Raw genomic sequence first — 14,388 nt, forward strand, 5'->3', positions numbered from 1 at the left:
TTCGCTTGACCAAGAGAAGCCTAATGCAAGTGGTGTGTGCTCTAGGTGGCTCTCACTAGCGCTAATGAGGAACAAGCGCGGATTATGATTCTCTAATCTCCTCACTAGGCTTTTGGTGCTTGCAATGCTCTACCAATGTGCTGGAATAAATGTGGAGTGCAAGACATTGAATATGGTGGGTGGAGGGGGTATAAATAGCCCTCACCCACCAACTAGCCGTTACAGGCAATTCTCTGCGCGATGGCGCACCGGACAGTCCGGTGCGCCACCGGTGCGCCAACGGTGCGCCACCGGTGCGCCAACGGTCACTTCCAACGGCTAGTTCTGACAGCTAGCCGTTGGACTCATGGCGCACCGGACAGTGAACAGTCCACTGTCCGGTGCACACCGGACAGTCCGGTGCGGTGTCCGGTGTGCCACTAAAATTCAACTTCAGACTCTGCGCTCTCGGGTTTCTGCGAAGGTAAAAACACTGCCGCGGACCAGCCTGGCCCCACCTGGCAGAGGGTGCACCGGACAGTCCGGTGCACACCGGACAGTCCGGTGCCCCAAAGCCAGAAACAGTAAGTCTTTTTTTTTTGCTGATTTTCAAATCGGTTTTCGCTCTAACTTGTGTGTGAGTTCTAGAGTGACACCTAGCACTGTATATGAGTGTGATTGTGCACCAACACTACACTAGAACTCTCTTGGTCAAACTACTCATCGACAACCCCTCTTTATAGTACGGCTAAAAGAGAATAAAAGACCTAACTAAATCGCGAGTGTCCACATCTCCTTGACACTCGGACTCCGTAGACCTTCATCTTTTGTTCCGTCGTTTTAGCCGTCGCTTCGAGTTCTTATTTCCGGGATTGTTTTCACCGTTGTAGTACTTCTACCTGTCATGCGACCTAACTTACCATTTGTCTCTGCAAAACACACGTTAGTCACATATAATATTACGTTGTCATTAATCACTAAAACCAACCAGGGGCCTAGATGCTTTCAATACCTTATCAAGGAACAACAGTTTTGTTGCAAGGCACATCTCAGAACGTCCCTGGTGACTTATTCATCCATGTTGCTGTGTTGCAAGAATCTGTACAGGCTTCCCTTCATCCTGCTGTTGCTGAACTGCTCGATCAGTTTTCAGTGATTTTCTCGGTACCTACTCCATTACCTCCTGTTCGAAATTGTGACCATTCTATACCTCTTGTTCCTGGGGCAAGACCTGTCAGTATCAGGCCATATAGGTACCCACCTGCTCTAAAAGATGAGATTGAGTCTCAGGTAGCTGAAATGCTCAAGTCTGGCATCATTAGACCCAGTTACTCGGTAATTTCTTCTCCCGTCTTATTGGTCCGGAAAAAAGATGGTTCGTTCCGATTCTGTGTCGATTATCGCTATCTGAATGCCTTGACAATTAAGAGCAAGTTTCCTATACCTATTTTTGAGCAATTAGTGGATGAGTTGGCAGGTGCTAGCTGGTTCTCTACACTGGATCTCCTCTCTGGTTACCATCAAGTCAGGTTGAAGGCTGGTGAGGAATATAAAACTGCTTTCTAGACCCACCATGGACATTTCGAGTTTCTGGTGATGGCTTTTGGGTTATCTGGAGCTCCTGGTACTTTTCAAGGCGCCATGAACACTACACTGTCAACATTGTCGCGCAAGTGTGTTATAGTATTCTTTGATGATATCCTTGTTTATAGCAAAACGTTTGAAGAACATATTGATCATTTGCATCAAGTTTTCAAATTGCTCCAGTCGGACCAGTGGTATGTCAAACGCAGTAAATGCACTTTTGCTGCATGTTCCATAGTGTATCTTGGACATGTCATTAGTGCAGCAGGAGTCGCTACTGATCCCTCCAAAGTGGAAGCTATTCGCAATTGGCCAAGTCCTTCTAATGTCAAGGAGTTACGCAGCTTCTTAGGCCTTGCTGGTTATTATCGCCGGTTTGTTAAACACTTTGCCATCATTGCTAAACCTCTTTCTGATCTCTTGAGGAAGGGCGTCATGTATGTGTGGACTTCTGTTCATGAGTCGGCATTTGCTACTTTGCAGCATTGTTTGAGCACGACTCCAGTTCTATCCCTTCCTGATTTTGCTAAGGTCTTTTGTATTGAGACTGACGCTTGTCACACAGGGGTAGGTGCTGTTCTCCTTCAAGAAGGCCATCCTCTTGCTTTTATTAGCAAACCTTTGGGGCCGAAAACGCAGGGTCTCTCAGCCTATGAAAAAGAGTATCTTGCTATTCTAGTGGCAGTAGAACAATGGAGATCCTATCATTTGCATGGGGAGTTTATCATTTACAACGATCAGAAAAGTTTGATTCATCTTAATGAACAACGATTGAACACACCATGGCAACATAAGGTTTTTACCAAGTTATTGGGTCTGCAATACAAGATCATTTATAAGCAGGGCACTGATAACAGAGTGGCTGATGCTCTTTCCAGGAAGGCTCATGACACAAATTCTTGTTGTGCTCTATCTGTCGCAATGCCACAATGGTGTCAGTCTCTTATGGACGGTTATTTACAGGATGAGGAAACCAAGGTTCTGTTGACCAAATTGGCTGTCGACAATTCAGCTGTTCCAAATTTTTCCCTCCGGGATGGCATTCTGCGATTCAAAGGGCGTGTGTGGGTTGGCCATAATGTTCCTTTACAACAGGCTATTCTTTCTTCCATGCATAACTCGCCTGTTGGAGGCCATTCTGGAATTCCTGTTACATACCAACGTATCAAACACCTGTTTGCCTGGCCTGGGCTTAAGAAGAGTGTCCAGCAGTTTGTGTCGGTTTGTTCTGTGTGTCTTCAAGCCAAACCGGACAGATCTCCTTATCCAGGGCTTCTCCAACCTTTGCCAGTACCTGCAGGAGCTTGGCAGACCATTAGCCTTGACTTTGTGGAAGGGTTACCCATCTCTGGCGGTATGAACTGTGTTCTCGTCGTGGTGGACAAGTTTTCCAAGTTTAGCCATTTCATTCCTCTCAAACATCCTTTTTCTATAGCTGGGGTCGCCAAGGTATTTATGCAACATATATACAAATTGCATGGTATGCCGAATGCTATTATTTCTGATAGAGATAGAATTTTCACCAGTCTCCTCTGGAAATCCTTATTTTTCTTAGCTGGTGTGTCTCTTAACATGAGTTCAGCTTATCATCCACAATCTGATGGCCAAACTGAACGTGTTAACCAATGCTTGGAGACATTTTTAAGGTGCTTTGTGAAGGCTTGCCCTAACAAATGGGTGGAGTGGATTTATTTGGCCGAATTTTGGTACAATTCTAGTTGGCATTCAGCATTGAGTTTTTCACCCTTCCAAGTATTATATGGTTATGCTCCCCGACACTTTGGTGTGGATGCCTCCTCTGTTTCTCCAGTGTCTTCTCTGCAAGATTGGATTCAGGAAAAAGGGCTGATGACTGACCTTGTCAAGCAACATTTAGCCCGGGCTCAGCGTCGTATGAAAACACAGGCTGACAAAAAACGTTGTGAGCGATCCTTTGAAGTGGGTGAGATGGTGTATTTGAAACTGCAACCGTATGTCCAATCTTCTCTTGCACCGCGCGCCAATCAAAAGTTGGCGTTCCGTTTCTTTGGCCCTTTCCAGATTCTATGCAAAGTTGGCACTGTGGCTTACAAGCTGGCTCTACCTTCCTCATCGGCTATTCATCCCGTATTTCATGTCTCACAATTAAAGCGGGTTGTTCCAGCATCCACTCCTCTTGCTCAGCTACGAGTCAGATTGGAGGGTCTTCAAGTGCCAGAAAGGATTCTTCGCCGTCGACTGGATTCAGATGGTTCTCTTCAGATTTTGGTCAAATGGTCTGGTATGCCTACATCCTTGGCGACATGGGAAGATTATACAACACTTCATCAGGCATTTCCAGGTGCGCCTGCTTGGGGTCAAGTAGGTTTCCTTCCAGGGGGGAATGTCAGCACTACCATTACTACACTGGGTGATCAAATGTCAAAGGAAGCAAGCTGTCAGGCTCCTGCGGACAAGGAAGATGGTGGAAAGACTACAGAACCAAAGAAACCTGGGCCACGTAAAAGTGAACGGGCCCGACGGGCTAATGTAAGGCTTAGTGGGCCAGAATGGCGCTAAGTATCTTCTTGCGTACCAAGTATATGTAATGCGAGTGTGGAGAGAGAGGGTAACAAGAAAACAAACAAAAAACTTGTATCTGAAGGAAACTCACCTCTGCTCTTCCTGGCGGCTGTCTCTGTTCTTCCCCTACCATTCTACCCTTCTCTACACATACTCTAACACTGGCCCTCCTTTTTATAGTGCAAGAAGGGAGGTAGTTTGTTGCAGAATGCTTATTTAGCCATCAACAATATAAGGATGGAGATCGATCTAGAACGATTCCTCCTGAAATTAAATGAGATCTATCTCTATATTTACGTGAGAACTCTTATATAGATCGGGACATACTATTGTTACAAATACGTTCTTATCATGAATCATCATCTTCTCTTATATTTTCATGTGTGTTGATCTAGTTCTGACCGGTGGGCCGAGTTCACCAGTGTCCGAGTGCGAGTTAGTCAGACTCATATGTTAGCGTCTACATCGTTAGAGCGTTTTGGGTACCCCTAACATAAATGTTAATATACCGTTTGGTGTAAACACAAATCATCATACATTTAATTACACGCTCAATAATAACTCAGCCTGAGCTTTAAACTAGATCGGTTCCGTTATTCGTACCCAGGTCTGTATGCAAATAGTATGCAGCTTGCTAACTAATCTATATGCTCGATCACATGACCTCTTTATTATCTAGATTTTCTTTTTTCATTCTAGGTAATTATATTGCAGCTGATATTTGTGTTTGATACATTTGTTTTTTTTCCTCTTATATTGATAGACAACTTAAGATACTTTCTACACAGTGATCACATTTACAATCTAAGCATCCTCTATTATCGTTTCTCCAATTTACACTGCAAAGTGCAAACTTGAATAACTGGTCTGGTCTTGTGTAATTGAAGACAGATAGTTCCAAATGAATCTACATCACGACATGCAGATACAGATAACCCGTCCAATTCAAACACTAGAGATAATATGAGCATGTAAGTCTAGCATTTTTTTCGTGTTATTATCCTACACAAAATTAACAAATGAACACTGCCATTACAGGGACGACGATGGGGCGCCAACGCCGCCGTGCCACTTGTTTTCTAGTCAATGGTACATAGGAGAGACGAACTGCGTTTTGAACATTTAATTTCAGATCGACCACCATCATATCGCTACAGTTACGTGCGTTCCCTTTGTCAGATTGCACATGAAGGTCAGGAAGAGCACCTGTAGCCTTCAAGTACATATATATATACACATACACCCTGCCCTCCAAAGTTTACATAGACGCTTGTTTAAGCAGCATTCCCAAGGGACCAAATCATAACCCACTCATGACCTAATCACCACATCTTCTTTTGCCCCTCATCACTACGCCACAGGCTCCGAGCCTCTCCTTTTCCCCTCTCTCTCTCTCTCCTTTTCACTTGCCACTTTGCTCAAATCCACCATCCGCACTCCTCACTCTTTCTCTTTCTCAGTGACTGCACCACTGTCCTGACTTTGCCATCTCTCTCTTCGTCTCCTTTCCTTTGCTCTCTCTCTCTCTCTCTCTCTCTCTCTCTCTCTCTCTCTCTCTCTCTTCAATCTTCTTTCCTCTTCTTCGATCGCCAGCCAGGCCAACCGCAGATATAACTCCTTCCGATTCTCCCCTCCGTGGACTCCGCTTGATTCGACAAAAGTATATGACCACTCGACGATCACAAGAAGTAGCAGATTGCTAGGAACTTGGTGTGTCCGGCCGTGCTCCATTATTTGATCGTGGAAGAACACAGCTGCAACACCGTGGCTTTCCGTTTGCTTGATCGTCTCCCAATGCTGCGAAGGAACCTACCGAATCTCTCCCTCCAGATAAGCCCGCCGGCCGCTGCGGCATCTGACGCACCGGCGACGTATTCCGAAGGAAGCAGCGACGAGGTAGGGCTCTTCGCAAACCCTAGCTCCGGCGCGGAGCCCCCGCCGCCGGGCCTCAGCCTGGGGCTCGCCACGCCGGCGCGTGGCGACAACGACGACGCGACCGGACGTCGAGGTCACCTCCAGCCGCCGCAGGGATGCGCGTTCAAGCGCGCGGCGGCCGGTTCTTCATCCCTGCCCGCCGGATCGAAATCGAAGCGTAGCGCCCGGGCGCCGCGGATGCGCTGGACCACCGCGCTCCACGCGCGCTTCGTGCACGCCGTCGGGCTCCTCGGCGGCCATGAGAGTAAGCAATTATATGCCGTCCTCCCCACGTGCGCTACGCTAATCGCTCGGCATATGATCCGATATGCATGCTTTGCATCATATCCCCATTCCCTTCTGAATAAGTACTTTATTATTTGTGCTGAATTCACTAACGGTCTTTTCTGCTTGCGCGCGCGATCCGTTCTTTTGGCCGCCGCTCGCCCATTCGCTGACTGCCGGCAGGAGCGACGCCGAAGTCGGTGCTGGAGCTGATGAATGTCAAGGATCTAACGCTAGCACATGTCAAGAGCCACCTCCAGGTATGTGCAGAAGAAAGCTAAGAAAAAAAATGAACGGGATACACATCATCCATATATATAATTTCACACAAGTAAGCTACCAGTAGTCTACCACGCCATATATACACACACAAGCGAAGAAGAAGAAGAAGAAAACTCTCCTTTTTGTTTTTTTCCACCACTTCTGGTGGTGTTCTTACTGTTGGCAAACTAATCTGTCCATGCGCTGGTGAATGAATCTTTTGGTCAAGTGCTAGGTGACAAACAAACGGCATCTACGTAGCGCTTGGCCGCAATGGAACGAACGACAAGTCACAAACAAGACACGTGACACTTTCACCGTGCACCTTCGCGCGCGCGCGCACACACACACACGACAAAGAAAACTAACCACACATCACCATGCCGCAGGCCCGCAAGAACATCGCAAAACTAACCGCTGTCACCGGGCCCCCTTGTTTTGCAGATGTACAGGACAGTGAAGAGCACAGACAGATCGTTGCACATAGCTACAGGTATATATGTGTGTATATGTATCCACACATAGATCATGGACTTCGTAGTCCTAGCTATTTCATGCCGAGCGGGGGGCGTGCAGTGACCGATCGTTCGAACATTGTGTTCACAGGCGAGGCGTTGCCGCCGGTGAAGAGGACTACGACGACGGCGACAGCGAAGGACGCTGCTGCGGCGGCGGCAGTGGCAGCAGCAGCAGGAGGAGGAGGTGGTGGTGGGGCCGCGGTAGCGGTACCGGTGTCCGCATGTGACGACATGGTTGGGATCTGCAGCTCTCCTTCGGCGGGCTCTGCGCCGCCTGCTACGGCGACTACAATTTCCGCTGCTCACTTCATCTGTGCGCCAGCAGCAACTGCTCCACTGGCGGCGGCAGGAGCAGCAGCACCGTCACCTCCTCCACCCATTCCCCCGAGGTCTGTCTCCATGTCACCTGCACTGCATCTCTTACTTATCTGCTCGGCTGCTCGCTATTGTTACTGCGATCCCACGGTACGTTATATATACAGTTCGCTTCTCTGCTGCTGGTGCTGGCTGACCCAGATGATATTTAACATTGGTCTGGCTGTCTCAGTACACATGTTCCTAGGGATGGCAACGGGCACATTTTACCCGCGTGCCCGCGGGTAAAAACCCTATAGGGTGCGGGTTTGGGTGTGAGTTTGTACCCGCGGGTACGGGTGCGGGTTTGATTCTCAACCCGACGGGTTTTTTCTCGCGGGTATGAAAATGTTATATCCGTGCCCGCAAACCCGCGTACCCGCAATGGATATATATATATATATATATATATATATATATATATATATATATATATATATATGTAATTTTATATGTGTGTATATTATATATATACATATTTGTATATGTATAGTTATATGTGTGTATAAATATATGTATATATAGATGATATATGTATAAATATATGTGTATAATTATGTGCCCCCGGGTTTGTGGCACCCGCGGGTCGTGGGTATGGGTAGCATATTGTGCCCGTCGCGGGTAACGGGTACGGGTGCGGGTTTAATATTAAACCCGCGGAGGCGGGTTTGAAAACCATTTACCCGCGGGTTTCAAACCCGTTGCCATCCCTACATGTTCCCTAGTTCAAATCCAGCTGTTTTGGAAAGGCAGTGCATAAGCATTACAAACTCTCTCTAGTGCTTACAGACTTACCTAATTAACATCAAATTACATCCTCCAACTGAATTATATTTATCTCTTGCTAGTATACAGCTTGTGAAACACTATCTGCATGAAATGTTCTGCATTGTTTTCTTTGCTTTTTTTTTAAAAAAAATGTTTGGCATTATTTTCTCCGCAGATAAATCTCATCACCCGGCAGATTTTTTTGCCATTTGTAAATCAAATAACAGAAATTCAAGGGTACATATGCAAGTATATTTGTGTTGTCTCATATACAGACGATTCATATATTCACATAACCACGAGACCTATATATAGGGTGTTTGGTTTGAGAATGAGCTAATTCATCATCTTCTTACTCCTCACTTTTTTTGTTTGGTTTATGGAATAACATGAGTTGATCCATCACAACCTCATTCCTCATAGTTAGTTAGTACTAATATTAGGAATGAGATCATTCCCACCAAATTTGAGAAATACATTGATCCATACTGCACCACCTTATTTTGGATGGAGTGGTTTCTCAAACCAAACAATATAGTGAAACATTGCCTCGTAGTTCTAAATTCTTACTCACAAGATGGTTGGTCCATGAAACAATAATGACCTATGCGCATTTATTTCCTTTCACTTATATATCTCTCCTCCATATCATATAAAAAACTTGCATGTCATTATACATGAGATAATCTAAAAAGACGTTGATATGTAGATATATCCATCCAGATATATCCATCCAAGTTTCCATTATTGTACCCATAACCTTACCCATGAGTTATTATAATAATATCGTTAGAGCCAAAAGATATCCATCCAAGAATATATACTTAGAGGCAGCAAATGGGCCCGTTGTATAGTTAACTCTGGCTGCATGCATGTTGAGTCGTTGGTTTAATACCAGTCCTGTAGAAACTTGTTACCGGTCCTCCCCGGGTAATTAGAAAACGATACAGCGAATAGGCAGCGTCGAACTCCGGCGCTTTGCAACTCCATGGTGCGCGACATCGAACTCCAGAGCTGCAAACAAACAAAACAAGGTAATCATTGCATTGCAACGAATCGCGCTGGGATCCCATTGCATTAGCATTTCCATTTTATTACCTTCGATTAACCAAACACACCACCACTTGAGTCGTCTAAGAAGGCCATTTGTCCGGTCTATCGTCCCAACATTATGGATTAGTATTAATTAGATTTCTTTAGAGGAACATCTCTAGCAGGTTTGAATCATTTGTGGTAGGGAGGGAAGTAATTGTCAAACCCACATTATGCACAGGCTAAACCATCTTCAGGGCAATGCAAGCAGCTAGCAGCTTTCATTCTGCGGAAACAAAAAGGTAAAACATGCCAGAAATTATCGGATTTTTTACTCATATAAAGGCAAAAATCCATATATATATTTTAGCTTTTTTTTTCTTGAGCTGACCAATACTCAATATTACTGTCGCATATATAGTAGAGAAGAGAAGGGAAGATGTCTGCATACCTTCACTTTCTCCTGTGCAAGCGCATATGTGTGTGCATGTCATATCTCCCAGGCCATATATATACGCTAGTTCTCTACAAATATATCCAGTTATCCACCCCCTAATTTCCTGATAGAACCCGGAGTAGGAGGGAGCACTAGTAGTTATCCCAGGCATGGACTGAGCGACAAGTAGTGTTTTCGCTGTAGCCGATATGTCCCCCTGCCGACCTCTTCCGCGTGTCGTCACGCATCCACGCACCATTCTGCTTGTCCTCGTCCGCATCCGTAGCCCCAGAGCCATCATCCGCTGATGCTCTCTCTCTCATGGTCAGTGCTCAGTACCGTTCACCTGAGGCGATCATGGTCAACACCATTACAAAGGAGCTCTAAGTGACAGTTCTAAATCTATTTTTACTGACGTTTTTTAGAACCGTCGGTATTAGAGGCCAGTAAAAATCATTATTTTACAGGCGGGTAACCGAGGACCGCCTGTGGAAAATCGATTTCCACTGGCGGTTGAGTTAAGAAAACCGCTAATGAAAATCGATTTCCACTAGCAGTCGACGTAATAAATCCGCTAGTAAAAATTATTTTTAGAAACATTAAACGGGTTTTTAAAATAGCAAAAAAAATATTTAAGGAGAGGATTCAGCCTACTCCACCCCACCCACTTGTCTCCGTCGAAGTCGCAAGTCGCGGCATTTTTCACGCGCTACGCGGTTGTTAGTAATCGAATTGTCGACCCTACCCTCGCGCGTACCCTCCACTACCACTCCATCTATGACATGCTTTGTGTCTAGTTTGTAGTTTTATTGTCCACATATTACAACCATTTAAGTGTAAATTGTTTGTTTGAGACCGTAAACGAATTCAAATAAAAAAGTTGTCAACTACAAAGTTAAATAACTTTTGAAGTTCTAAAACTTTTATTTTGACACTTTTTTCATCCGAGGCAGTTTGCAAAATTTAAATTTGACATACTTAGATTCAATTTTTGAGAACCAAAATGAGTTCAAATAAAAAAGTTGTCAACTACAAAGTTTTATAACTTTTATAGATCTACAACTTTTATTTTGCTGGCTTTGTCATATGAGGTCGTTTGGAAAACTCAAAAAATTAAGGATACAAATGATTTCTAGTGGCGGTTCCTTAAGAAAACCGCCACTAGAAATCATATTTCTACAGGCGGTTCCTTAAGAAAACAGCCTGTAAAAATCCATGATTTCTAGTGGCGGTTTTTTTAAGAAACCGCATGTAGAAATCGATTTCTAGTGTCGGTTTTCTTAAGGAACCGACACTAAAAATAGCACAGTTGGTTGATAACCGAATCTGTCTGTAAAAATATATCGTCACACACGCTTTGAGCCTTTTTCTACTAGTGCAATCCACTCATCTACCTTGCCATGGAGCCATGGAGGACTCTTAATTTAACGACAATGCTTCTGTCTTGGCTTTGTTGTTCTGGGGCTCTTGGTTATTATGTTCAGTGCTCGTTCATGCATGCAAATACGGATCGGCGGCCGGCGGTCGAGGAACAGACGAACAGTGAGCCAGTGCTCCGGACCAGGGTACCGTTTGGTTCACATATTTGTAACGTAATGGGTATGTGATAACGTTAAATCATGTTTGTTTTAGTCCAACCGTAATCAGATATCATACTAAAAATTGATACCGGACTATTCAAACTTGTTACCGCAAGTAATCGAGTGTAAACCATTACCATTACCCTTTACATTACATTTCGTGAACCAAACAGCACCCTGTGCGTGTCCGGCCGGCTTAATTAGTACTGTTCGTCTGTGTGTTGTACCGGTGGCCTGGTAGTGGTAGCAGCCTGGTATGGACAAATCAGGGCATGTGCATGTTTCCCTATGCTACGTACAGACGCGTACATGCCCCCAGATCCTTCACTGTACATTATTAACACTAAGCAGCACACGGGGCAAGGAAACGTGGAAGATAGTGCTTGCATGCATGTCTGCGACACTGCGCAGTGCACGCGAGTGTTAGAATCCAAAGTATTCTTGCTGTAGCGATGGGTCAAATAAATACTACTCTAATTGAATCTTAATATATACATGTGTGCTGTGTATATACTTATTAATAAACTGCAATTAAATCTATTTTTTGTAATAACCTTATTTAAATATACAAATACTGCTAAAACTTTCTACCAAACTAGTCAAACTTAGGCATGAGTGTACCATTATAGCTGAAAGTTGGGTTGTGCCATGCCGGTCTGGCCCAATCATGCTTCGGGCTAACTTTTTTCGTGCCAGCTTGGCACAAAATAATTTCGGTCTAGGTTGTGCAATGCATAGATACTAAAAGCTAGGTCTGACCCGTCCCGAAGCACGGCGGGCACATGATTGTCAAGCATGACACAAACAAAAAAACATATATATATATCTAAAAAACAGCCTTAAACTATTTATAAATGTGATATAGACTAAAAAAAATCATATGATAAAGATAAACTGATGTTTTCTATAACTTTTGTGAAGAGATAAAAAAATATTAGAGCATGAAATAACTATTTAAACAACGTCCTCTAAATCATGTTCTATATAAACAAATACCTATATTAGAGATATTTTTATTTTTTATTTTTTTACATACGTATTTGTCATACTCTTACATTTTTTTAGTATAGTCATACTCTCAAATGTATTGTACATATTTTAGTTTTACTAAACCGGTTGTTTAAAGTATTCAAATGGATAGAGAAGAGGATAGAAAATCTCTAAATATATAGAGGATTCAGTTACGTTCTCTAAATTTAGAGAACAGTAATTTAGAGAACGCTACTGAAGGGAGCAGAGAATGACAACGTGCTCTAAGATTTAGAGTACACGTTTGAAAGGACCTGCTGGAGGCGGTCTAGCGCTACTCGCCTTGGACTGTGAGACTACTCATTATCTTCTCTGTGCAGCATATGCCGAGACTGCTAGCCTGCATCCCTGACCACGGTTTAAATGACTAACAGTCCAACTCACAGTTTACATATGACAATCTTGCTATGCTACTACACCATGTGGTACTGTGGGCTCCTTCATGAGACTGATAAGAGCGCTGTTAACTTGTTGAGCACACAGGAGCAGGACTGACCACGCGCCAGCTGCAGTGCCGGAAAAAGGAGTTGCGATTGCCGACTCGCTGTCGTTGCACCGGTGTCAGAAACACAATTTCTCACCGGCAGTGCTTCAGGATACCCAGCAGGTACGTACAACGCTTGCATGCAATGCCCGCGGGAGTTATCTAAAACATATTCGATGCAGAGTTTTGCCGGCATAGATGAAAATGACTGCGGTAATTCCACCATGCACGGTCAGCTGACAATGTATATATATGTATATCAGGCGGCTCAAGACGAAGAGGCAAATAATAATAACGGTCAGCTGGCCACGGGACGGCTGCGCGGAAGTGTTGACCCCATGGCTACAAACTGCTCGAGCCCAGCGAGCTCTTCTTCTCCCTCTCTTGCTAGCCTGGAGCAGCAGACGGCGGACGACATGTGCGCGCCGAGCCTGGAGATCTCCCTCGGGAGGCGGCACTGGAGCGCGGAGGAGCGTCCGGAAGGAGTTAGCCTAAAATAAATGTGACGAATAAAGAGAAAAACCGATCGGGGGTTTCGTACGCTGAGAGCTAACCAATTGATTGGTCAATATTCATGAAGTGCTAGCTAATAATCTAGCTAGCTAGGCCTTATATATGTGTTCGTTCGTCACGGCATGGAATGAAATGAAATGGATCTATGAGAGCAGGTTTGTGAGTGCTTTTTCAGTATCCTTCATGGACGGAAGCCACATCATACGTTTGGAGACAAGGTCGAGATTAGTGATCCTGATTCGGACTGCTGGGCTTCAGGCCACAGAGGCTAGATTAGCAGGCCAGTTTGCGGCCCGCCAGGCTTAGCACACAGCACATCAATTTTCGATGTATGTAAACACTAGCATCCATAAAAGCTCAAGACAACGACATCGGTCCGTTGCACGAGGTTCCAACTGCAGAAAAGTCGTCGTCAATTCCAGGAGCAGGCGGAGTGATAGATAGAACAGTCCATGCAAAAAATGCCGCAGCTGCTGCCATCGAGCCCACGGTAATCGCTCGCGCGACTCCGGCACGGCAGTCGACACCGGGCTTGAAACCGCCTGCCACACGGCTATAGATGTCCAATAAGCACGAAGCCCGCGAGCCCGGCACGAAGCCCGTTTTTTGGGCCCGGTCCGAGCCCGGCACGGCCCGGTTATATGCGGGCCCGGGCCGGCCCGGCACGAATAAGCGGGCCGGGCTCGGACAGGAAATTAGGCACGGTGGGCTAGCCCGGCACGGCCCGTTTAGCTCTAAGCCCGTTGAGCCCGCTTTTTTTACACTAAAACGTGCTTTTCGGCCCGCATAGCCCGCTTTTCGGCCCGCTTTTTTCGTGCTAAACGGGCTGGCCCGGCCCGTTTAGGCTCGGGCTCGGACAAGGAATTGAGCCCGCGTGCTTAGCCGGCCCGGCCCGGTTTTTTAATCGTGCCTAGCGGGCCGGGCCCAAAACGAGCCGGGCTTCACCGGGCCCGGACCGGGCCGGGCCGGGCGGCCCGTTTGGACATCTATACACACGGCCACCTATCGAGTCCAGGCGCGTGGGCACGCAGAGTCGCAGACGGGAAAGCGGCAGCGCGGGTCAGTCAGTCATCAGTGACGCTCACCCACACCACACCACACCGGCGGCAG

The 14,388-nt window shown here is 45.6% G+C and overlaps 1 protein-coding gene across 1 annotated transcript; it reads left to right on the forward strand.

Annotated features, from left to right (window-relative positions):
- The first annotated feature begins 5,559 nt into the window (after positions 1–5,559).
- On the forward strand, positions 5,560–13,332 carry LOC100382654 (uncharacterized). Its single transcript, NM_001175378.1, is given in 6 exon segments — positions 5,560–6,283; positions 6,487–6,563; positions 7,009–7,057; positions 7,171–7,471; positions 12,765–12,888; positions 13,029–13,332. Coding segments are annotated over 6 exon segments (1,173 nt in total). The 5' UTR covers positions 5,560–5,898; the 3' UTR covers positions 13,266–13,332.
- Positions 13,333–14,388: the final 1,056 nt, after the last annotated feature.

This window comes from Zea mays, chromosome 1 (genome assembly GCF_902167145.1).
Source record: "Zea mays cultivar B73 chromosome 1, Zm-B73-REFERENCE-NAM-5.0, whole genome shotgun sequence".
Classification (NCBI taxonomy): domain Eukaryota; kingdom Viridiplantae; phylum Streptophyta; class Magnoliopsida; order Poales; family Poaceae; genus Zea; species Zea mays.